We start from the raw sequence: 26,314 nt of genomic DNA on the forward strand, positions 1-26,314 counted from the left end.
AATTCAGCTGAAATCAGTGGGCTTCTTAGACAAGGGATTGGCAACCTTCAGCATGTGGCCCATCAGGATAATCTGCTGGTGGGCCACCAGATATTTTACTGATGTTGACGGCAGGCACAGCCTGCCTGCAGCTCCCAATGGCTGTAGTTCACCATTCCTAGTCACTTGGTCATTGTGAGACTTATCATTTCAGATGACTGGGGTGGCATAGACTTGAATGGTGGTATAGGAATAGTTTTTATCTAGAAATCCTTCCCCAGGTCTGGATATCTGACTGTAAGGAGAAAAGGGTGTGCAGGCTGGTATTTATTAATCTACAGAAATTTCTTGAGTGCCTGATAGTAATTTACAATGTGAACCATCTCCCCATCAGCTGTGTTTCTCTTCTAAACTTATCTCTGCTGCTTTCCATAATGTTATCATCTTTTGACTATAGTGCTGGTGAAAGGTGCTGCGTTGTCAATGTTGGGAAGTAACCTCCCCTATTTATTCACAATACAGGAAAAGTTCAGTGTAAGAAATGGCAATGTAATCTTCATCCATACTGCTTCACATGTATGTCCCAACTCAGACATGGAGCTCTTACCTCAAGGGTAAATTTTTGTTCTGTTCCATGCTCATTGGATCTTGGTTTGTTTATTGAGATTATCAACTGTGCTGATTGTGACAATGATTTTTTGTATAATATTTTCTGCTTAGAAATGGAGTGAAGTCACCCACTTGTTTTACACACCCACCCATACTCCCACTCCCACCAAAGAGCAACTGAATAGTAACTTTTGTTCAGTATTGATCAAGACCAGAATTTAAACAATTGACCTAGAAGTGAATGGGCTGATCCCATTACCAGCCCCTAGGGCAAAAATCCAAGACTTTCTTCTTTCAACGCTGAAGCAATGTACATCTCCCTCTTTATTCTTTGAGTTCCTCCCACATCTGCCTACTTTACCTTCAGGTCCATTTGGAAGAGGCAAACTAAAGCTCCTGGTAGAATGTGGTATTCCGTTGGTTTGAGCTTCCGTAAGGTTCTTCTGCATGTCAGGCCTCTAAAACAAAGATCAAATGTGAATCAATGCTTCTGCAAAACAGACCCAAGAAACAGAAGTGGCAATGGAGAGGCCAATCAATACCTCTGAGCAAAGCCAGTGAGGGAAACAGTACAGTGCTTTCCATTTAAACAATGAAGTCTCCCAAGATCTCAATGCCAAAGTCTGCTTAGCTTTGACCTGTGTGTGTGACTTTCCTGACACAAGGCAAGCTCCCCTTTGGTGGTTTATGTCATCTATATAACTCCTGGTGCAGCAACTATCTACAGCCTCAAGGAATTAGACAAGATTTTCGGAAACAGACAGTGAATACCCTTCCACCTGTCAAAGACTGAACTACTGCCACACTCTCTCATTGCTCCTAACAGGGTGAAGAAGCCTCCTAACAGGGTGAAGAAGCATTAGGACAAGCATCCTGAATCGTTTGAAACTGAACCCACAAAGCACACTGCAGAATGTGTAGGAACACTCACCTCTGCAGAGTTCTCTTTTAGTTTCACTGATCTCTTCTCCTGGATATTAAAGAACTTAATGGGGTTGGATAGAGCAGCAGTCAGATCTGGAAACAAAGAACAGATCCAGATAGTCAGTGGACTCATCAGATTTTCCCTTTCTCTGTCACTCACATTTTATTTCTGTGAATAGTGAGTCTCACACTAACTGCCTGACGGAGATACTGCGTCCTGAATAAATCCCCTGTTCCCTTTCCCGGTACCAGGATGTGATTCCATTCTGTTTTAGCCTTCTCTTGGATGGGTCCTTTCCCACCCTGCTGTCTTTTCACCTCAGCCTCATGTTAGTGAGAACATTCCCTACAAGTTACAGGGAGACACTGCAATTCTATTTTCTCTGTGTCTGGGAATGCCGTTTTCCCATTTGTCTCTCTCTGCACTTCAGCACTAACTAGAGCTGTGCAAAGTGTTTGCACTCAGGTTGAAAACCAAGTGATGCTCTCAAATATGATGCTTATGCTAAGAATGGTGAAAGGTTTACTAAACTGTGCAAACTTTCTGATCCAACCTCTGCCCAGTTTTGTGTAAATCCATTCCTGAGCTGATGTATGATTCAGAACCAATGGAAATGTCTGCACAAATGTCTGCAGAGTGAAACTGCTGAGTACTGCAAATCTTTGTACATGACTAAGTGGAAGTTCCCCTGTTGGTTCTTAAGAGAGGGATTTCTACTCTCCTCACTCATTCCTGGGACAACTCTATACCTCACTGCTGTTTATGCATCCCATTTCTAAGTCAGAGAGCATCCCAGGGGATCCCACAATGGGATCCCTCCTGGCCACAATCTGCATGGTACCTTTAAAAGGGGAAATGGGACCAGCCTTATCACTAGTGCTTGACTCCTCATGGGAGCCAATTTAACCTGAAAGGGGATACCCCTGTGGCTGATTAATGAACTCTTACTCCCAAATGGGCATGGAGGCTTTGAAGGTGACATAAAACAAGGAGAGCTGCCAGGGAGGTAAAAGCTCAGCCACGTCTCCTTGGGAATGGCTAGGAGCAAGGGGCTCAGTATGAACAACTGGAGAAAGTTAACAAAAAGGAACGCTGCTTGGCACCAGGGCACATGCATGGCTGGACTTAAGAAGTTAAGTCTCAGATGGCAAAGACTGTTTAAAGATTTTTCTAAATCAGAAGACACTGGAAAGCAAAGGGCCTTGGGGTTTCCTTCTCTTTGGTGATAAGAAGAACACACATTTGCAGAAAGGCTGGAACAAATGACAGGATGAAGAGAATCATGTAAGACTGTTTCATGTTATTCCTCGCAGCATTTCTGTTGGCCTTTGACTGGCCCACTGGGTTCTCTTCTCAGCCTGCACAAAGTGCCTTGACTGGGGTGGGAGGTATTTTGAATTGAAAGAACTGCTTATGAAGTGACTGGTGGGACCTGTAGGCTGTGGCAGAACCAGAATGGTAAACAAGTAGGAGGTGTGCTTGAAGAGACTGCCAGCCACACTCCCCTCCTGTCTCTGTATGCACATTCTCTTCCAAACTGAGAGCAGCTCCACCATCACCTCTGAGTGAGATTTCCAGTCTGACACACTAGGTAACTAAAACAATCCCAACCCACAAACAGAGATGCAGCCATTTTCTCTGGCAATTTCAGAGTACCAGCAGGTTAGAGTCAGGAGAGGACAAACCACATCAGGCAGTCCAAGTAAATTACCTGCCCAGGTGTCAGGGACATAGTCCTTCATCTCCAGGTACACAAATAGGGAGGGCATAGTGAGTGGCATGTTACTTTCACTGCGAAGGCAAACATGGTGATAGCCTGATGATAGAAAACAGGAACAAGTAAGTGAGGGCATCCCTCCCACCTCCTGCCCCCAGTCCGACGAGGAAACACAGCAGCAGTGTGTGAGTGATAAAGTAGATAAAGGGAAAGCACTCATAACTGGAAATTATGGGTTACACAAAAGTACCAGTGAAATGAGCTTGGAGGGGCTCTGCTGCTTGAATCCCTCAAACACAACACAACGGAATGCAACAGTGACTGCAAGAGAGGGGAACATACCATCTCCCTTCATCCCCAGAAAGAGGATGCACTTTGAACCACAGCTTCTATCACTGCTACATCCCAAAAACTCCATCAGCACACAGGTTCATTTCCTTAACGCCAAACCTTAGCATAGCTCCAGTTAATACTGTGCTGCACAGCAAACTCAGTACAGGCCAGTAAAGGGGGGTGATGAAGGACAGTGAAGAAGTTTGCACAGCAAGGTTTCACTTTACCTGAATGCACAGCAATAATGGGAATGATGCGATGACCAATGAACTTTCCTCCTTCCTCCAAAGCCACAATTCTGAGAGAAGCCAACTCTGGCATCATAATCTAGGGAGAAAAACACAACAGCTCAAGTCCCAGGTGCCTTGCTATAACTCCTAACAGGTTATTGGTGTCAAGAAAAAATATAAATCCAAGAACCAGTAATACAGGGAGAACTCTCTTCCCCCCCCCCCCCCCCCCCACTGCTTAATAAGAGATGCTTTGTGACACCAGAGTTTAGAAGAATGACCTCCAGACTGGGAATCAGGCATTTCTGAAGTTTAATCTTGGCTTTGGGCTTGTCACATCACGTATCTGTGTCTCAGAACCATCCTGAAAAAGGAGATAATACCCACCTTGCACAATGAGCTGGTGAAAACGTCCATTGCTTTCACAAATGTATTGTGAAGGTGAACATGTAAAGCTGTAGGAAAGTGTGAAGTATTATTATGCTCTTGCTGTTATGACTTTTAACCCCACAGCTGAAATAGTAGCAACAAGTAAATTCTAGGGCAAGTTGTATGCATCCTAGGATCTGACTCAAATGAGACTCTGTCTCTATTTGTCCCTAAAACATCTGTGATGCAACAAGATGGGCACATTTACTATAATCTTTTCTGTTTCCTCATGGCTAGAGATTTCCAAGGCTTATTTGATTGGCAAATTCAGTTTAAAATGTTCACAAGGGCTGTGTGTACATTGGTGTCCCTTTCCGGAAAAGGGATGCTAATGAGACACTTCGGAATTGCAAATCCACGGGGGATTTAAATATCCCCCGCGGCATTTGCATTTACATGGCTGCCGCTTTTTTCCGGCTCGGGGTTTTTGCCGGAGAAAAGCGCCCGTGTAGACGCGATTCTCCGGAAAATAAGCCCTTTTCCGGAAGATCCCTTATTCCTACTCGAATGTAGGCACAGCCAAGGAGTGTTTTGGCCTTTGGGATGCTCAAAAAGGGTCACCAGTGATTCTTCATCAGTAGAGAAACTTGTGGTCCTTGAAATCCCCACAGGAGAGCTTTATGAATCTAAGAAGGCGTCTTTCATGTGGCCGTGGCATCCCCAAGGAAAATGCTCATGGTTACTCGGCTCTTTAGCAGTCCATTATCTGAGTTACCATTAAGTGTTGTTACCTTTTCAAAAACAAATGCTTCCTCCTTCCATACAGGATTGATGGAATTGGCACTTGATGTCAGCTTGGTTCTGTATTTACGTTTTGGGTCTCCTGGCAAACCAAAAAGTTCCACTTCTGCATATGTCTTCACACTGCGCTCTGAGAGGAACTGGCCAGAAAGGATCTAAGAACAAACAGGAAAAAAACCTAGCAACCGCTATTATAATCCTCTCCAGCTCCTACACCACTTCTGTTGCCTGTTTCCTCTTTGTTCTTGGTCACTGCTGTCCTCCAGCCCAATCATTCCCTATTTCATGCTTGTCTTGTTCTGCTTTCCCTTCCCCTGTGCTCTTTGCTTTAGTGCTTCTCCCATAATCTTCTCTCTCCATTACCACGACCCTGGATTATTCAATGTGACAGTTGCTAAATTTTTATTTTCATGTGTTTGTGATTAATTTTAAACACTGAAAGGCCTAGGAGTTGCCATAGTAACCAGGGGCCGCACATATGAGGCAAGGGGAAGCAATGTCTTCCCTGGGTCTTAATGCTCAACCCGTCCCCTCTTCTTATCCCTATTCTGACCATCCCTAAATGCTCCCACAGCAGGCTCTTGCTGCTGGCAGACTGGTGATTCTTCCCTCAAAGTGGATCTGTTAACTTAAAAGTGAAAAGCTTTCCAGCTTGCCAGACCTATTAGCATAACATTGAACCTATGAAAGAGCCATGAAGTGGTAATGTAACCATTTAATGTTTTAACAGGCATGCTTAAAAGTCTCAGGGGGTAGCCATGTTAGTCTGTAACTTTAAAAGCAAGTAGTCCTGTAGCATCTGAGAGAGTAATAAATATATATTTATATGGTCATCTCATCTGAAGAAGTGGCTTTTGCCCATGAAAGTTCATGATACTAAATATATATAGAGATATTTGTTAGTCTCTCAGGTACCACTGGACTTCTGAATTTACTGATAGGAACAGTTGTGCATGTCTACAGGACCTTAGTTTAAAATTTGCTTTAAACAGTTCATTAGTTTGTTGCTGAAGATTATAAAATCACACCTCTCAATCTGAGGTACAAACTGTGTATTTAGCTTTAGCCTTAAATGCTTGGATATTCAGATATATAGGATTTTTTTTAAAATAAATTCTTCAAAAGACCATCCTTCTCTAAAATACACATTTTAATTACTATAGTATAAAACTTGCTTCCAAAATTGTCCTGTTCTTTCTGTTCCTATTCCCTTTTCACACCCCCTACTGAAGAGAGAACTTAAAGGGACAACATTCCTTTTCTTACAGATAGCTAAACAAATGAGTTTCCCTTTTACTTCTCACTATTTCATGAACTAGTTTTAAGAGAACCCTCCACCAACATCAATATCTCTTATTAAGATATAAAATCCATTGTTATGCCTAAAATCTTTTGAAATATGTTTTAACATAAAGTGACATTTCATTAACACAACAAATTTATTTTGTGTTACTTTTTATAACAAGTTTTCCATTTTTTTAAAAGCAGCGAACTTTGTTATGAACACCCTAAACTGCTCTGACTGATTAATTTAAAATAACGTCTTTGTTTCAGTGAGTTAAACATGTAGTAATCTGGAATGATTACGTTATGAAGGCTTAAGAGTATGTTTAAAATAGAAACTCTAAAACAGAGAAGAACTCTAAAACATCATGAATTCTATAATATTTAATGTTATATTCAGCAGGTCCTTACTACAGAGTTTTTGCAAATAAATGTATGACAAAATTCATGGTGTATAAAAAAAACCTGACTTTTTTATTCCCAATTTTAGTGCTTTTCATTAGGTATCTTCTGCATATCTAGTTTGCACAACTTGGCATGCGACGGAAAACATTTGAAGAAAATCCCACTCTTCTGAAATGTATTTCTAAAGAAAATGGAGCGTGTCATTTGCTACATTTGGATTCACAGATTTGGCTGGAATGGGTGAGCAGAGAGAAGAGGGAGACAAAGGAGCCTGGGTAGTGCAGGGGTGGAGCTTGCCTCCACAAGCAGCAGCTTCACTCATGACCCTCACTCTCTGGTTAGTATACTTGCTTGGGTTGTAGGAGATCCTGGTTCAAATCCCCCAGCTTCCTGTTCAGTAAGGGTTTGCATGGGGATTTGCTGCCTCTAAGGTGACTATCCTTTCTGATGGGCCATCTTTATTTGAATCTTCTATCTCAAGAGGCTGTTGTCTTCTTAGGACGGGAAGGGGATTCAGACAGAGACTGTTCACCAGGCACTCTCCTCAGGAGGTGGGGGGGGGTCCCCATTTCATATCCCTCAAAAGAACAGGGGAGTGCCTTGGGGGCTGCCACAAGCTGGACCTGTATCCTGATCATGGTGGACAAAAGTGTTTGGGGGAGGGGAGGTGTTACTGCTCAGCAGCAATTTCCTCTTTAATTAAAGGCTGCAAATGGCCTCTTGACCAGCTATATGGTTATGCTCCCACACACTAGAGGCCATCCTACCTGCTAGAACAAGGATTTGATCCAGGGGTACTCACACCCTAAGTAAGGGTTCTAACCCCCATACCACATAAGGCTTTGGAGGCTTGCTGTGCCCTGGTTAATATATAATTAAAGTGAAACACTTGATGGTAATAGATCACACAGCCACTCATTTCTCAACAAGCAGAAAGGGGATTTGAACCAGCACCTTTTGGGTAGGGACTCAAACCACAGGGACACAGAGGGAGTCACAATAATTGAGTGGCCCAATTCTCATTTCATATTTACTGATTCTGACCAGCCACCAACAGAAGAGTCTGAAGGAGCCCTCACCTCTTACCAGGCCTGCAATTAGGCCATTCATTTGAGAAGTAAGAGATCAATGTTCAAATCCCTTCTCAGGACTGCACTGTTCAAGGGGCAAACACGCAAAGCCCTGGACTACAACGAGACTCATAGGGTGCCTGTGGTTCAATTGAAAGGTTAGAGATCAACAAGGGGATGTGACCGCCAACTTCCCACCTGCTGGGCACATACCCATCCAGTAAGCTACATAAGGCTGTTTATTTGGGCTTTGGCCCAATGAATATGTACTGAAAGTGGAGCAGATTCAGCAGAAAAGAACAAGAGAGGCCTCAGATTAGAATAGCGCCTAGCCCACCACTTAGGCCAGTCTCTTGAAGTAAGAGATGAAAGTCCAAATCCCTTCTCTGTAAAAATAAAGGGGGATTTGAACCCTAAGCTTATACATGTTAAGCACACACCCAAACTGCTAGACTGCACAAAGCTGCTTGCTATTCTCATGACTCTCCATGATAGAATTAAAGTGGAACTGCTGCAGAACAGGATGCGGTGGCAAACACCAGGCAGACCACCTCTTGGACCAGCAACTGAACAGTCATTTCAGAGACAGCTGCGCAAATCCCTTCTATGGAAGCTGCAGAAGGAGTAGAACCCACACCACCTGCACAGCTGGGTAAGCACCCAGACCATTGGTCTACAAGTGGCTTATACTTGCCGTTATCGACAGGGTGCTTGCTACCACCACATCAATGCGGTCCACAGAAAAAGGGTCGAACTGCTTGTCTGGACGCCTCATGAATTCATGTTTGAGAAGGTAGCCGCTTTGGCCATTGAACTCAAAGAGGGCCATGTTCTGTTGCATGGGGACATCTGAAGGAGAGAGACAGCAAGACACAGAGAGGAATTTCTGTGAGAGTGCAGCAGCAAGGTCTGTATGTATCAAGGAACTGTAGTGACTGTATCTTTGTTGCAACTTTCATCCACATTTTCCTGCTATCCTCTTGGAAAAAGTACCATAGCAGATGTTAACCTCCTTGCCTCAGTTTCCCCATCTGTTTAAGTGGCTTGCTCAGGTCACACAGTGAATCAGTGGCAGAATTAGGTATTGAACCTTCCCTGTAGTACTCCTGCTTTTCTGTGTGTCAAATGAATATTCACCTGAGCTCTCCTGCTCCCATTTCTAACCTCTCTCACTCTGCTCCCCTGTTAATGTCTGCCTTCTTCACCATTCACTTACTCTGCTCCTTATTCTTTTTATGCCCTATACACAGTATGATCCCCTTTCCATCAGTCTCTCCCACTGTCATTTTTACTTCCCCTCTCTTCCACTTTCCTTTTCCCCCTCCCATCTATAGATCCCAAGGCTGGAAGGGACCATTGTGATCATCTAGTCCAATTCTTGCGCAGCACAGGCCAGAGACCTTCTCCCAAATAATAATTCTTTGAACTAGAGCATGTCTTTTAGAAAAACACCTAATCATGATCTACATTTGCCAATGCTGGAGAATCCACCCTAATCCTTGGTAAACTCTTCCAGTGGCTAGTTATCCTCACAGTTCCAAATTCGCACTTTATTTCCAGTCTGAATTTGTGTAGCTTCAACATCTTGCCTCTCTCCTATACACTCACTCGTGCATGTGTGTTGTGTGTAAGAGAGACAGTCAGATAGTGGCCCTTCCACCACACCTTCTCACCCTGCAGTCCTGAAGAGGACATGGGAAGGGGGAGCCCTGAAGCCCTTTCCTGCCCACCCAAGATCAACATTTGAAACAGTAGCAGGTACGGAAAATGCTAGAGTTTGGCAGAGGGAAGGACCTCTTCATGGAGGTACCTAGTTGGGCATGCTGCCTACCAGCAGCATGTGTGGCTTAGGGGTATCTGTGCCTCCCACAGCCTGTTAACCATTGCACTCCACACACTACCTGAAAAATCAAATTAGGCTTTTCTAAGATGATTTCTGCAGATACTGACTGCATGGATAGTATAGCATGGGAGGGTGGAGTTCACAGGTATTGTAGTGCAGGATCATCCAGTTAGTGCTATTGAAAAAGGCTCTGTCTGCAAATGAGATGCTCAGCTGGAAACAGAGATCTCCATTTGGAGGCAGAATTTGACAGGTCAAGGGTAGTGCTAACGGCTAGCATGTTTGTTCAGAGGCACCTGGTAACACTGGGAATTCCCAGTAAGGAAAAGAGGAGAAATAAGAGCAGGTGTAATAAAAGCAACAACCCCACCCATAAGCATGGGACAGCTTGCAACTCACCCATTGTCTGGAAGTTTAAGGCCACCATCTGACAGCCGACATTCCAGAACATCTGAGGCATGTAGTTGGAGGAGTCCATCCGGGTGCCCTTGGGGTAAATCCTGCTCATCTGTCGCTTGTTATATCTGCAGTTACTCCATAGGAAACAGGTCTGAAATGGCCCATGCATGTGTGTGCTGGGACTACCTCCCAGTGCCAGATTATGAGCTTTTATGTCTGAAATGGCTGCTGGATGCTGGGTGACATCCAGTGTTATAAACACAAGATGCTGTAGGATTTGTTATCAAAGCAAGAACCCCATTCCTCCTGCCTCCCTATATAACATGGTGTGCTCCATGTTTAACAACAAGCCTTTGGTATGTCTGACTGTGCCTGCTAGAAGGCAGCAGGCATCTTATCAGGAAGCCCTGTGACCAGTAAGACCTACATGTTCCCCTGGTAATATTACCATGTCTGAGTTCTCTATGTACTTGGTACTTTCCATAGATTGTGAATAAAAGCTAACAAGGTTCTGAGCCTCAAAGTAAGCTGTGCTGTCTCTATCTTATTCAAAGGTCTATGCAACATTGTCATACATCTCACCAGAATGATACTATATGACAGGGAGTAATAGTCCAATTAAAATGCATCAGCTGCCTAAGAGCTCTTCTAGCAAAAAGGATACTCTACAAATTGCACAGGAGATTTGGTCAGTAGATCATAAGCCTTCATTTCAGTGAAGGAGGAGATGACATAACTTCGGTTCTGCTCTGGGAATACGAAACAGGAAAATGTTTGAAAGACAGGCACTCCCAGCACCACATCTCACACTCTGCCAAGTACCACAATCAAAGCATTCCACATTCATGCTGGGCCTCAGACCAAGAAATACCCAGCCTGTCTCTTTCCTCATGGACCCACCCATACCATTCCCTGTGCAGCCTGTTATAAGATCAAGACACCTCCAACCAGGCACTGCCACCTCTGAAATGGGGTTGGAGGAAGGACTCAAAGGTTTATTGGAGTTGTTGGGATTTGGATTGGGGTTACTGGGACAGGGATGACAAATGAACAAATCCAGAGGATCAGTTTCAAAAAGGGAGGGATGATAAGAAGTTCACCCTTTTATAGAAAACATATAGCAACAGTTTACAGTCCTTCATTTTGTTTCCAAACCACACATTATAATCTCCCAGACACAGAGGGCTCATATAGTAGAGATGTGGAAAAGATAAATTATTTACTTGATGCCAGTTAAGGAGTTGTTTCCCCTTAGAGTTATATGTTCAAGTGAAGCCAAACACTGATAGCAAAGCTCAATGAAAAGCTCTGCATTTTATCAAGTTTTTCACTGACACCATGAATCAGCCCAGTTCACTGAAAACTGGTCCAGGTTTGAGAATCTGATTAACTTGGTCTGTCTGTTGTAATGAGGTTACAGGTATACAGCTTTCTCCATCACTCAGCAGGGGGAATCCCCACTCAAAGACCAGTCACATATACTGATACAGGCTGAACTAAATTCTGCTCCCATTTACACCATAATAATTCCATGAATAGCAGTGGCATTGTTGTGGATTTTCACTAGAGTAATAGAGCAGAATTTGACCTGTTGACTACAAACAGGGATGTGTAAGAGACAGCAAGGAGGGTAAAAGAAGATGCTTTGGGGGCAACAAAGTATCTTCAAATACAGCTGCAGTCAAAATAGCGGGAGATTTTCAATGCGTGAAATTTCATACCAGCTGCTTCAATGAAAACATTTAGAATAGTGAAAAGACAAGAATCCTTCTTACCTGTTGAGATATCAAAGGAGTCAAATTTGATGGGCTGGATGTAATTGACCAGGCTGGACATTTCCTCGTAAGCTGTCACTTCTAAGCCAGCAGTGCCCTAAACAAAATGAGGATAAGCAGATGAAGAGACATCTCCCAGAAAAACAACACACTCACATTTGAGTCTCTAAGGTTATGGCTACACTAGATCTGGAAGCAAGCGTTCCAGCCCCAGGCTAGACTTGTGCTAGCAGTGCTCACACGAGCACACTAATAGCAACTGTGTAGACGTTGCTTTGAGGTCGCGATTTGAGGTAGAGCTTGGACTCCCAAGCCCAGTGAGGACAGGTGAAGGGGGAACTTAGATTAAATCATGTGACTGGACCCCACAATAAGTTGGGATAGGATCACTATTCAGAACAGGCAAATGAGCCAAAAGTGGAAAGATCAGTGACACTACCTCATCTGACTGCATCTTTTTAATCTGTTCTTCATCCAAGTTTCCAGATTCCTCCTCCTCTTCCTCTGGGTCCTCTTCAGTCACATCACCTGCCCAGACTAAGCATACACAGTGCGCCCCAGGAGCACATTTAGACAGAATAGCAGGAAAGATTGCCAACACATCCTCTAGTGCTGTTTCCACTAGCAATGGAAACATTCCTTTTTTCTGAATGGAAATCCCTCCCAGTGTCAACATGGGAACAAGAAAGGGGTCTGTACCTGTACAACTGCAGCTGAATATGGAGAAGCACCATTCTGGGTTGGTGCTCTCAAATAATTCAGTTCATCCTCTTACTGGTCTCCTTAGCCCCAAATAACAGTATCAGAAACTAAGTTGGCTGTATCCCCAAAGTCTCCAGCCTCCCTTCATAGGCTGCTTCCATGAGTGGACTGTAATTCCACTTTTCCATCAGGGTCATGCCTAATGGGACAAATCTGGAAGTGGATTTACTGTAGCTCCTTACTCCTAGCTATTCTTCAGAGGAGCTGTTCTTGCATTCTTGCAGCCCTCTCTACCTCTAGTCTACTGTGACAGGAGCATAGAGACTACATGGGCTGAAATTTCACTTGTTCTGTCTTGAGGTCTCAAAGTATAAGACTCAGAAGAGATGAAAAAATCTGGGGGAGGCTTCCAAAACATTCATGCTTAGGAAAATATGTCATGGTGTAATTTGCTGGATTCCATAGAGCTACTCAATGACAATGTAGGACAGGAATCAAGGGCCAGAGAGTGAGATCAACAGCCAGTATATATGCAGCAGTGCATCTCAGGAGAAAAAACAGCTGGCAGATAGCCAGTGTATTAGTAACATGATCCTTTAAGGCTCCAGTGTTGCTATTAACACTATAACATGTCTGAAAATGTAATTCTATTCTGCAGAGCTGATCCCTGTTACCCTCCACTCTGATGTGCCTGAGCTTATGTATGAGATTAGATCTCTAGAAATAACACTGGGCAGGTTTGGACCTTCTCCAAAAGGCCAGGCCATCCCATCGGAGCTGAATAAATCCTCTCTCCCACTTCATATTGTACCGGTATCATCACCATCCATAGGGACAGGCTGGTCAGTAGCTTCATTCCTGTCTTTCTTCAAAGAGTCCCGCCTGTCCTCAGACACAGATTGGTTCTTTTTGTTCTTAATCAGGATTTTCCCTAAGAGATCCTGAGGGCTTGGCAAAGGGACACCTGGCTTCAGCTGTAACAGAGGAAAGACCTTATTAAATTTCCCCTACCAAGAGGCAGAGCTCAAACACTCAGCTGTCCATCAGTATCTGTGAACATCTCCACTCATCTGTCTGCCTGCACACTGCCCTGTCTGCACCCTCTGTATCTGTATCCACCCATTTGCTTACGTAGCCAGTCATCTCCTGTATCTTTGCCATCTGGCTGCCAATTTTACTTTGGCGCCCTACTCTGTTTTTATACCTTTCTTTTCCTACAGCCCACACTTTTTTCATCTTGGTGTTTGCTTGTACCACGCTTGCTTCCAGCCACACTTCTCTCTGCATCCAGTACCACTGAAAGGATGCTCAAATGTCCCTGTGTATCCATCCAACTAACAAATGATTTTCAGGTGCTCTATCTTGTCTGCCTATCATGATTCATCCCCAAGAGGTACTGCATGTTTGTACCTATTGCTATAGGCACTGCCCACCATCCAGCACCCCAACATCCCATCCTTCATGGTGTCTTGCTTTACTGTGAACTGTAAGCACTTTGAGACACTGATGTTTTTAAAATTTTCTGCAAAGTACCATGTATATTTATGGCACAGCAATACTAATGTGCATGGGGATTACAAAAAAGGTAATATGATTTGTACATGACAATTTTATGTGTAATCACTTATGTGGACATGCACTCCACTGTCTGTGAATGCACCTGCATATTTTACTTACCTGATGTGATATTATTGGATTGTAATGTGAACATACAAAGCATTGTTGCAACCACAGTTGTATATTTGTACCAAATCTTATGTAAAGTGGGTCAAGTGAGGTATCTATTGAAAGCTTATGATTTGCTGATTCTGTTTGTACTGTGCAAATACATGTATCATTTTTGTACTTGAAGTTATGTATATTGGCTCTGTACTTGTATTTCAAATGTTTGCTTCTAGGAGATATCAACAGGAGACTTGGACAGGTTTGCTAGTCAAGTGACTAGAACTACTTGATTGGCAATGGGCCCTGAGAGGTGCCAAACCACATCTGATAAGTGTTTCTGTGAACATTCAGACCAGCACGGGACCAATGGCTGCTGCCTGAAAAGTACTGAGTCATGAATGGACAGATGACTTGCTCATGTAATGAACTCCATTTTGTAGCTGTATTCTTCCACAGGGAACAATGGGAGTCACGCCACATGGCTAAGGATATAAAAAGGATCCTGGAGCTTCTTCCATTTTGTCTTTAATCCAGCTTCTCACTTCTGGAGCATCTTTGCTATGAACTGAAGCTTCAGACAAAGGACTGATGACCCATCCTAATAATAAATGTATTCTAGAGACCTGATTTAAGACTATTACGATTATTTCATCTTTGCTATACGCCTGCACCAAGACTTTACAAATAGTGTATGTTGTTTGATTTCTATAACAATGTTAGCTCTTTTTCTTTCTTTTCACGATTAAATCTTTAGATTTTAGATCATAAAGGATACTTTTCAGGGTAAGATCTTGAGATATAAATTGACCTGGGAATGTGGCTGGTCCTTGGGAATCAGAAGAACCTTTTTTGATTTGGTAAGATTGGTTTTAATAATGTCTTATCTGTGTAGGGAGTGGTATTGGTGATGGCACAAGAGAACTTGAGTATCTAAGGAAATGGCTTGTATGCTTTCTTGCTAGCCAGTGTGGTAAACAGATGTGCTCTTTTTAACTGGTTTGGTGTACCTTATAGTGGAGGACCCCCAGCCTTGTCTCTAAGCTATTTGCCCTGAATTGACCCTCTCAACAGTGCCCCCAGAAACTTCCTGTATTACATCTGCCTATCTCTGCACATATATATTCACATGCGCAACTCATGTGGGGTCAGATTCTAGAGCTGAATAATCCCAGAGGTCTAACTTAGAGCGGAATCAGGTCTCTTGTTTAAAAAAATGTGGCCCTGAAGGTGAAAAGTTCAGCAAGTTGCTCAGCACCCAGCCTCATTTCTCTTCTCTCTGCCCATCTCCAGGCTCACTGACTTCAATGCCTTTATAAGCCTCCTCCCTCTTGCCACAAAAGGATCCTCAGAGTTTCCATACAGGTTGCTGAGCTAAGCAGCACTAGAGAGTGATACCCATGTGTACGATGCCCTCTCCCCAGTAAAAGTTCACCCCCATCTTCCACTCACTGGATATTTTTCTAGTGGCTCTGTCAGCAGCATGTCCCCAAATATGGTTCTGCAGTACTCAGCCATCTTAGCTTGCTGCTTGGGCCTAAAGAATAATATGATAAAACAAGAGTGAGATATGAATCTACTGAGTCTGGAAAAGAGCGTGAGCAACCCTTCTCCACCGTGCACACGCTGGCACCCCACCCAAGGGGCTAATCCTAATCTCTGCTTATCCTGATCTCGCACGCAGGCTCCCTGGAACCCTGCTTTAGGACTAACAACATCTGCCCTACTCCATCCCCTCCCTGATGTTAGATGATAGATTTTGAGGGAGGTTGGATGGCAGTGGCAGGATGGGATTCACTGGTTTAATTCTCTCACTTACTCTGCACCTTTCAACTGATCTTTTGGCATCAGCCATCTCTGGTCCCTCCAAGAAAAACTCCTAATACTGCAACTTCAGTGCTTCACCTTACTACTGCCAGGCTCAGGCCCTTGGGAAACCATAGCCAACTGGGAGGCAGCTGCTTGCCTCTGCTTTTCCTCTCAGACAACAAAAATATTAATTTTCTTATGCATGTTCCCCAGAGATGAGCCCACCAGCAACCACTGGATACTCACGAGTCAACATGGTTTTCAAAGGACAGGATCACTGGGTAGAGAGAGGTTTTGAAAGCACTTTCTGCTATGGCCTCAATGGCATCCTAAACAAGAGGAGACAGACAACATTATTATAGTGTCCTGAGACAGATTTCATTCCGAATAGCCACACAGCTTTCACATCTCTGAATTGATCACTTCCAGAGACTCGCCCAGACACGACTAAACCTCCTTTTCCCACACTCTGCCCTTCTGGTCCCTCAGCATGTGAATTACAACTTGGGTTCCCTTAGGTTCTTTTACACTGAATACTTCACACTCAGTGGTGATGCTTAAGACATAGGAGGGCCAGTGTATACCTTGTTACATGGATGCAATTCAAAGTAATTGCATCTAGAGGAAGACTAAATATGGTGTAAAGATAACAAGGAGTCCTGTGGCACCAACTCATTTATTTGGACATAAGCTTTCATGGGCTTGAACCCTCTTCCTCAGATGCATGAAATAGAAACTTCAGTTTGGCTGGTATATATACACATGCAAAGATGGGAGTGTTATATCACTATGCAGTGGACCAGGACTAACAAAGTCCATACAATCAGGGTGTTTTGAAGCTTTTTGCTAAAGCATGGCAACTTCCAAATCTGATAGGGTATGTCTATACTACCCCGCTAGTTCGAACTAGCGGGGTAATGTAGGCATACCGCACTTGCAAATGAAGCCCGGGATTTGAATTTCCCGGGCTTCATTTGCATAAGCGGGGCGCCGCCATTTTTAAAACCCCGCTGGTTCGAACCCCGTGCAGCGCGGCTACACGGGGCACGAACTAGGTAGTTCAAACTAGGCTTCCTAGTTCGAACTACCTAGTTCGTGCCCCGTGTAGCCGCGCTGCACGGGGTTCGAACCAGCGGGGTTTTAAAAATGGCGGCGCCCCGCTTATGCAAATGAAGCCTGGGAAATTCAAATCCCGGGCTTCATTTGCAAGTGCGGTATGCCTACATTACCCTCCTAGTTCGAACTAGGAGGGTAGTGTAGACATACCCTTACTGAGTGTCCAGGGAGATTGAAGTGCTCTCCTACTGGTTTTTGAACATTACATTCTTGATGTCTGATTTGTGTTCATTTATTCTTTTGTGTAGAGAGAGCCCAGTTTGGCCAATGTCCAAGGCAGAGGGATATTATTGACACATGACAGCACATTGCAGATGGGCAGGTGAATGAGCCCCCTGATGTGGTGACTGATGTGGCTAAGTCCTATGTTTGTGTCACTTGAGTAGCTATACAGACAGAGTTGGCAATAGAGTTTGTTTGGTACCTGGGTTAGTGTTGCTCTTGTGTGGTGTATAGTTGCTGGTAAGTACTTGCTTCAGGTTGGGGGGCTGTTAGTAAATGAGTACTGGCAAGCCTCCCAAAGTCTGTGAGAGTGAGTCATCATCTTCCAGAATAGGTTGTAGATCCTTGATGATGTGCTGGAGAGGCTTTAGCGGGGGCTGTAGGTGATGGCCAGTGGTGTTGATACTTTCCCACTTGGGCCTGTCTTGTAGTAGGTGACATCTGGGTACCTTTCTGGCACTATCAATCTGTTTCATCACTTCCCCGGGGGGTACTTTAATTCTAAGAATGCCTGCTAGACATCTCAGGTGTTTGTCTGAGAGATTGGAACAAATGCGGTTGTATCTTAGGGCATGGCTGTAAACAATGGATCATCCTGGGTGAAAGCTGAAGGCATGTAGTTAATTGTAGCACTTGGTACGTTTACAAGATAAGGTAGTGTTCATGTTACTGTCATTTATTTGCACTGTAGTGTCCAGGAAGTGGATCTCTTGTGTGGACTGGTCCAGGCTGAAGTCAATGGTGGCGAAGAAATTGTTGAAATCCCACTTGAATTCTTCAGGTGCCTTCTTCCCTCATGACTTACTGAGCCTCACACTTCCCCTGAATTTGTCCATTTGTTTGTCATTTTAGTTCCTATAAAATCCTGCTTGATCCTGATTGTCTAGTAGCACAGCAAACCAAAATGCTCAGCAACCAGCAGTTACTAACATTCCAGATGCCGGTACCATGGACATTTTCTCAACGTTATTGATTTATTTGTTAAAATACTATTTTCCCCAGACTCCTGTTATACTGCCATGAACTTTTCTCTATTTTCTTTCCCATTGTTGCTAATTGGCAGGTTACAAGAGCATAGTTTTTCCCTGTATAATTATCTGCCTACGCATACTCCTGCTCCATTCATTCAGTGATATCATACAAGTCTATTGTATACTGCATTATATAGCGCATAGACTACAGTTATATCCAGTGAGCCAAATTCAGCTCTGGTGTAAGCCTGAAAAGACAGTGGCATAAAGCCATGTTTAAATGTGGCCAAATGACTTCAATCTGTGCAACTGCCCCCTTTCCTCGAAACCCTGATTCAACAAGCAGTTTCTCTCTAAGGAAGGCGGGCTCCAGTGCCACTTCCGGGGGTCATTTGAGTGACATGTCAAAGGAAGCTGCTACAAATTCAGGAGGAGGAGTGGGGGCAAAAGATGCTATTAGAAGGACGGGGGCTGGAGAAGAAAAGGAGCAGGAGACAAGAGGATCTATGTATTATATAAACTAAAAACATGGCTCATGCTGAGTTAACAGGCTATAATTCCATCCTGAGGAATAGTTTCACATGGTTTAGCAGAACCCCTCAGTGCAATTATAGCTTCCGTAATACACAGTTGTGGTATGATTTGCCTTATCTACAGTGAACTGCTATGCAAAAGCAACCATGCTACCAAAAGAGCTAGCTAGGGAAATTACCAACACCGAATATTATAGGCAGCTCAAAGAACCTGTGCACTACAGGAGAAAGGGTTTGTTTTTTCATATGGCTTGGTAATAATGAATTGGGAGAATTGGGGGTGGGGGACACAGAGAACGCACAAGGGAGCTATTAAAATGTGGCTTCTGGCTGGTGGGATCTGAGCTCTGGGAAGTGAGTATAGTCTTGCGATTTTTTAACATGTGTGGGTTTTTGTAATATATGTCATTACATGCACTAAAACAAAATCCTCTAGAGCAAAGAGCAAGTTAACTACACAATGGTGTGTGACCCTGGGGCTGGCTCCTTTCCCTGTGGAGCCTTTGAGGTGAACAGTGAGGGAAGCTGTATGAACAACATCCCAGATGGCTGGTACTATGCTGGAGGCATATCATATGGTCCCATGGCATGGACAGGTTAAAAGGAATAACCCCCACGGTGCCAATATTGAACATTACAAACCTGCTGTAGACATCAACCTGCAGAAGATAGCAAGTCTCTCTCTTCAACCTCCTGGTCTTCTGAAAAGATGCCTGGTGCTTGCTGTGTGTCTGAACTCACACAGCTCTTCATTTACTCACTCATCCATCCACCTACACACCCTTCCAGCCCGTAGGCACTCATCCACTCAACCATACACCTTTCTGTCCACCCAACCACCTTTTCGTCTCTCTAGATGACTGTTCACAAGAATTTCACCTAATTTATTTAGACTCATCCATATGCCAGCCCCACCACTCTCCCCCATCTACCTACTTTCCCCCAATTAACGTACACATTGGGCTCTCCTGTTGAATAGAGCTCACCTAGCCATACACCCAGCCCATCTCTCTGGTATTTCATCCATTTAGTCCAGAGAAGACAGAATTCAGTAGAAAATCAGGACAAATAATCGGTGGAGACAATCCTCTACCTTGAAGAGAATCTCAGTTGTCATGGTGAATCCATGGGTGATGATGGGCTCTTCATCTGGGGGACGACCCTTCCAGCAGTCCAGCTCTACACAACGGCAGCCAGCCAGCAGGGTCTGACGATACATTTCAGGAGAAGAGATGCCAGAAAACTGGCCAGCTGGAGAGGGGCAAGAGAAGAAGAGACTAGTTTGCTATGTGAGTGCAGTCTTCATGGGCACAAATAAGAAGGAGGAATAGAGCTCTGAGCACACCCAGCGCAAGCATGCACTTTAGCCCACAGAAAGATTTTAGGTAAGTGGGCAGTGGAGCCCTACCTAACACTTCTTCCTCCTGCAAAGCATGGCTTATACCAACCAGCTTACTTTTTGCAGCTGGGGAATGAGGAGTGATGGTATCCACTTACTCTCAGTCCCCAGGGGAGACACCTGACCATCAGTTGGGAGAGACACACAACTACCTGCTCTTGAATTCCTGAGGGATTTACACCTGCTCAACTCTCAGGAAGGGTACGGACCTGCCTTCAAATCTATGGGATTATACACCAGCCCAGCTGCTTGGGAAGGGCACTTGGTTGCTTCTCCTTGAAATCTTAGAGCATATGCACCTGCCCAATCATCTTGTCGGGTAATGATCTACCCAGGGATAGACACAGAGTGGCACACATCTGCTCAGCCTTGGGACTCTTGAGAGAGACACTTGGCCAGTCATTTAAGAGAGTAGGGATGTAAAATCCTGTTTAATTGGTTAAACATATTGTTAAACTGCTTAATCAATTAAAGGGAGGGGCAGGGGGAGCACTTAGTGCCCCCCGCCTGCCTCTGGCTGGAGCAGCCACACCACCAAAGGCAGGGCACCTGGGCCCGCTGTGGAAAGAAGCTGCAGAGGCCAGAGCAACCCCTGACTGTGACAGGCCTCCCGCAAGGCTGGTGCAACCCTCTTCCCGAGTCTGCAACGGTTAGTCTTAACTGGTAAGCCTCGCCCAGTATGGGTGAGGTTTGCTGATTAACCAGTTAAACATTCACATCCTTATAAGAGAGACATGAATCTGTCTCTACATTCAAAGGAACCATGCCTGTCTATATAGTCAGATGAAGTAAAGCCATAATCTTTCACTGCCATGGAGATGGGACAAGACCATGTTTATGTGCTTGCGGGCAAAGAGTTGCTCACTCTTTCTGCATGGCAAATGTTATACACACCCTATCACACTCTGCTGACAGGTCATTCCAAAAAAAGAATCCATCAGATACAAGGAGACTGTGACTCATTGGCTCGAATGTTTAGGCTGATCTCCCTAGTCCTTTTGCCTTGCCTGGCATCACTGAGGCCTGCCTTTTCTACCAAGAAGCTATGCTTTTTCCTTTCAAATTCTTACCAATGTATTGATTCCTTACAAACTACCCAGCTGCTGCCAGCATACGTGGCACATGGGACAAAACCCATCTCCAATGTCAGTACACGCACTTGGTGCAACACTCCTGATTTGAAACTAGGAGAATATCCCCAGCATTGGTGTTTCAACCAGAACACAGATACCTGTCAAGTAGGTGTTGTGTGATGAGTTGATGAAGTAATGTGAGAGTGGCTGGGTCATGTCCTGGTACAGCACTACTTTGTCCAGTGATACAACATTGTTTTCAGGACCACAAAGGAACCAGACCATCCCCTCGGGAGACAACTGCCCTGCAGGGAAAACAAAACTATTAACAGGTATGAAAGGAAGTGGCTGGCACTCTCACAGGTGAGTAATGCTGAAACACGGGGGCCTGCAAGAGTTAGACCGGCTGCTCCAGACACTCTGGTAAGTATCAGTGTAAGGGGCAGTGTGAGAGGATGATCCCTGCTTCCACATTGTCTCCACAGCACTAGAGAGAGAGTTAGGCAGCATACTCAACAAGACTCACCTCTCTGGATGTTAATCCCACTGGGTTCGTACTTCTCTATCAGGCCTTGCACCTGCTCTGGCTTGGCAGGAGGGAAGAGGATGTCATTGAGGCGGGAATCTCGCTGTTTCTTGTTAATAAACTTTGCCAAGTGCTCTTTGGTCATGTAGGGCTTGGCTTTCGAATGGCTAATGGCAGAAAAGCAGAGAAGAAGGGGAGAAGGAGCGTATTTAGGTGTTACTGGAAAACCCCTTACAGCAGCGAGTCTCAGACTTACCCTTCCTGCAGCTGGCACTGCACACCCATCTGTCTGGACTCGCACCATTTCCTAAAGGGCCTTTTCTCTCTTTGAATGCTCCAGCTCTCTCTCACCTCCTCAGCCTTGCTGCACCCTCCCCTCTTCTCTGCATCTTATTTCTGAACTAGGTATGTTTAGTGCTGCTGAAAGGTTACACAGATTAGAGGGCAAGGTTTTCAGAAGTGATCAATGGTTTTTGGTGCCCAACTTGAGCCACTACAAAGGAGCCTGATTTTTAGGAAGAGCTGAGCACTCACCTCTGAAAATCAAACACATTTAAATTCTCACAAATTTGTCCGCCTGCACACAGACAGACCCACAATTGTTGGTGACTTCTGAAAACTGTGGTCTAATGTTCTTTAGCTGTCCACTGCACAGGTTCAAGCACCAAAACTGGGAGTGCATGCTTCCCACCCACCTGATGCAGCTGTGACCTGTGACCAGAGCCCTACAAATGTGGCTATCTGCTTTTTATATCCACAGGTTTCCACATCCACAGATGTGGAGGCAGATATCCACGGCTCATTTTTGGGGATACAACTGTGGAAACAAATTTTGTATTCATGGAAGGCTCTAGCAAAAAAGATAGTAGATCAGTCTCCATACCCCCAGCCAGGCCTTGCCCTCCTTACTAAGGCTGTCAGGAAGCATGTCAATTCCATTGGTGCTATTTGTGACGTTGGACACCTGCACATTAGGAGCAGGACTGAGATTAAAGTCACTTCCTATAATCCAGTCATCTCACTTCAGTTGTACCATCCTCCTTTACTGTCCCGCTTGCCTGTCTTTTCCCCTCATGAAACAAAGCCGGCCCCTGCAGCACGAGGAAGACTCACAGAGAGGTGAATATCTCATCGATCTCCGGACGGGGACACAGGTTCATCAGAAAGGTTTTATACACCTTCTCAGGGAAGTCCTCTGGATTGATTGCATCATTCTGCAAATGAAATAGCAATTCACATGTATTGCAAACCCGTGTCTCCTTCGCTTCTTTATTAAAGCCAGTTGTTTCTATTACTCTGTTCTGTGGTACCTCTAGTAGCCCTGTTTGTGGTGGCGTGAATTAGCACAGAGAGCATCAGAGACATTGCTTAGATTAGAGGACCAGGGCAATTAGTTTGTGATGCTTTGCGGAAAGCTATTTCAATGGGGGAAGTGGCGAGTTGTTCCTGGTGTTTCTTGGGAAGGCACAGTTATTGAGTAGATAGCTAGGGGTCTGGCCTATATTCCTATTTCCTCTATTGACTTGCTGAGTGATTTCGGACAAGTCTTTGTGCCTTGTTTCCCCTTTTGTCTGCCTTATCTATTGAGACTGTTGTTAGAGAAAAAACTGCCCCCCGCCCAGTAAAAGGTTTGGCCGGGCCGCTCTTGCTGTAGTGGGATGCAGTACTCCTTGGGAGAAACCGGCCACACCCTTCCTGCATACCATTGCCTTTAGAAAAAGGGAAGGTGTGAAAAGGGGACAATAGCCTCAGACTCTCTTACACATCACCTTGGCATGAGAACTGCGGGGCCTACCTGGTCGCATGAAACCTACACAGTTTCGGCCCAACCCCTGGGACACAGACCCCCCCACTTGGTGACCGTTGGGCCATATATGGTAATATGCAAGCGCGGGAAAGCGATGTGCAGATTTGGGGATAAATACCCATCGCACAGTTTGCTCGAGGAGGTCTTCGCAACACACATATCACTGTGCATGTGGAGTATACTCCAAAGCGCTGCCGGCCTGATCAACCGACCAGCCACCTCCCCTGCCTCTCAGGCATAACCAAGGCCTTTGCATCCAAACTGATTTCTTTGAAATGTTCCATGTGCTGTGTAAGTTGGTATGTATGATTTGATTTTCTTCGTTGTATAAGCTTAGTGCTGTAGTTGTTTTGGGTAGTACATAGAATTTGTAGTCATCACTGTTATTTAATTAGTGTAGCTGGATATTTTTCGAATAGAGACTATTCCCCTTGCCATTCCCATATTTCTGACACGTTTAACTGGAAATCGTAGAATAAATATAATAAATACTGTAAATTCATTATTAACATGGTCTATTAAAAATCTTAGAATAAATACTATAAATTCATCACTGTCATAAATACATATCTTTTATTTGTTAAAAAGGTCCACCTGGTTCTGTCCTTCCCCCCTTGGGTATGCATCATCGGACCTGTGATTCTCGCGACAACTGTCAGCCCTTTGGGGGACAATTACTATCTCGTGAATCTGTGCAGTGTGTATGACAGTGGGGCCCTAAGTGACACTGTAACAGAAATAATAATTGATGTCATTATGGGTGGGGACAGGGTAAAGCTACGACATGGTACCGACTGTACAGTTTCACAGTAAGTTAGGGCTGGTCTGTGATGTCTGTCTCTTTAGAGCTGTTTTAGCGCTATCAGCATCATGGTCAAGAGGTAGAGGTCAGGGTCAGGGCAGGAATTGTCTTGGAGCTAAGGACAGCTCTACATATTCTAAGAAGTCACTCACCTTGCTCTTTGGAAGGTGACAAGCATGTAATGCAGCTTCTACCCTCTTTCTGTCTGCAGGAAACATCTGAAAAATACTGAGGAAGAAAAGGGCAGTTAGAGCCTGCAAAAGTGACACAGAGGGATTTGGGAAGAGCAGTAAGAGAGAGCAGGGGCTGAGGCCGTTGGCAGGTGCTGTTAGACAATGTGTGGGAGTAGATGGGGTGGGTAGTTGAGAGCTACAATCACAGAGAGGGACAAAAGGGTGCACTGCAAAACTGGGTCAGAGAGACAAAGAGAACACACACTCCTATGAAGAGATGTTATGTACAAACCCTTTAAAGGTTATTTAGGTACCTAATGCCCATTTATATCAATACAGAAATACTCCTGAGGATTGAGAACTAATATTTTACAGGAGGTATTTCCACTGCTGCTTCAATTCAGAGGTTTCCCCAACCAAAACCAACTTTAGTTTCTGCTGAGGACCCTGCAGAAGGATGTATGGGTAAGCAGGTCAGTGGGGGGAGGGTAATTGAGGAGAAAGCCCTACAACACAGTGCCCAGTCATGAGAAAATGTGCTGGCTGATGAGCCACTTTGTCACAACCAGAAAGCAGGGAGAAAGAGACCAGGGCTGGGGGGGGGGGGGGGGGGGGAAGAGGGTAGGAGGCAGGTCTGAAATAAACCTGTGGAGAAGGGACTGGGGGGAGAGGGAAGAATGTTGGGGCAAAAAGCCAGTCAGGCCAGGGCGGAGACAGTCTGAGAATGCTGTACAGTTTGACTGGACTACCCAGAGGTCCTTGCTTTGGGGGAGTGGGAGGGTCTTTGACTGGCTCCTCTGCAGATCTCCCCCAAGGCCACATGAGTCCTAGAGCACCCAAAGTTGTCGGGGGAGGAGGGTCTCACCTACACAGTTTTGGGTCCAGGGGAAAGAGGTAGCCCTGTCTGGGTTCTATCCCTTCCCTCTCAGTGTGGCAGTCCTGAGTTTGGCTCCTTCTGTCCCTAGTGGCTGGAGTCTCTATAGGGCGAGTCTAGACTACAGGGTTTTGTCTACAAAAGTGGACTTTTGTTGACAAAACTATACCTGCATCTACACTACCGCTGATTTCTGTTGACATAATGTCGACAGAACTCGGCAGTTTTGTCGACGGCGGTAAACCTGATTCTATGAGGAATAAGGCCTTTTGTCAACAGAGTTCTGTCAACAGAAGGTGTTATTGCATCTACACTGTTCTTTGCATCTACACTCTCATGTCGACAAAGCGGCTTGCTCTGTCGACCGAAATGGCTGTAGTCTAGACGCTCTTTGTCAACAGAAGCTTTGTCGACAGTGTCTGTTGATAAAGCCTCTGTCGACAAAAGCCTGTAGTCTAGACGTACCCTATGAGATGAGGTTTTATAGACAGCCTGGCATTTTCACCTCTTTGATCTATCCAGCCCCTCCCCTTGAGAGACTAACCATGCTCAGACTAGACAGATGGGAGATGTACACCATCCAGGGTAGTTTTCAAAACTCTTTTAAAAATAAGAATAAGCTTTTTTCTCACGGCAATAATATTGGCCAGCTGTATTTTAAAGGCCGAGACACTTGTATTGTGTGGCTAATCATTAAAAGACTGGACATTTTAAAGAGTCCTTTGAATGTGCTGATTTCTGACAGATTGAATTTCTAGGTGTAGCTTTTTTTAAAATAATCTTTGACTGAAGAATAACCAGCCACCCAGTAATATGGTTAGCAGGCACCAATTCTGCTTGGAATAGTTACTGGTAAGTGATTAAGCAGTATATTTAGTATACTGATTAGCATTTGCCTCTCGTGGG

General features: G+C 44.6%; 1 protein-coding gene across 1 annotated transcript in view; it reads right to left on the reverse strand.

Annotated features, from left to right (window-relative positions):
• Window positions 1–26,314, reverse strand: part of PLCB2 (phospholipase C beta 2) — a 78,525-nt gene that overhangs the window by 16,529 nt on the left and 35,682 nt on the right. The window contains exons 7-24 of the mRNA XM_006128653.4: window positions 24,514–24,589; window positions 22,866–22,966; window positions 21,753–21,919; window positions 21,385–21,531; window positions 19,848–20,005; window positions 16,159–16,241; window positions 15,556–15,640; window positions 13,253–13,415; window positions 12,179–12,276; window positions 11,740–11,836; window positions 10,629–10,713; window positions 9,965–10,089; window positions 8,417–8,571; window positions 4,954–5,118; window positions 3,791–3,890; window positions 3,225–3,329; window positions 1,520–1,605; window positions 950–1,046 (exon numbers count right to left, since the gene is read on the reverse strand). Of these exons, the coding sequence (XP_006128715.2) occupies window positions 950–1,046; window positions 1,520–1,605; window positions 3,225–3,329; window positions 3,791–3,890; window positions 4,954–5,118; window positions 8,417–8,571; window positions 9,965–10,089; window positions 10,629–10,713; window positions 11,740–11,836; window positions 12,179–12,276; window positions 13,253–13,415; window positions 15,556–15,640; window positions 16,159–16,241; window positions 19,848–20,005; window positions 21,385–21,531; window positions 21,753–21,919; window positions 22,866–22,966; window positions 24,514–24,589 (2,093 nt within the window). The remainder of the gene's footprint in view (window positions 1–949; window positions 1,047–1,519; window positions 1,606–3,224; window positions 3,330–3,790; window positions 3,891–4,953; window positions 5,119–8,416; window positions 8,572–9,964; window positions 10,090–10,628; window positions 10,714–11,739; window positions 11,837–12,178; window positions 12,277–13,252; window positions 13,416–15,555; window positions 15,641–16,158; window positions 16,242–19,847; window positions 20,006–21,384; window positions 21,532–21,752; window positions 21,920–22,865; window positions 22,967–24,513; window positions 24,590–26,314) is intronic.

The sequence above is a fragment of the Pelodiscus sinensis genome, chromosome 4 (genome assembly GCF_049634645.1).
Source record: "Pelodiscus sinensis isolate JC-2024 chromosome 4, ASM4963464v1, whole genome shotgun sequence".
In the NCBI taxonomy this organism is placed as follows: Eukaryota; Metazoa; Chordata; order Testudines; family Trionychidae; genus Pelodiscus; species Pelodiscus sinensis.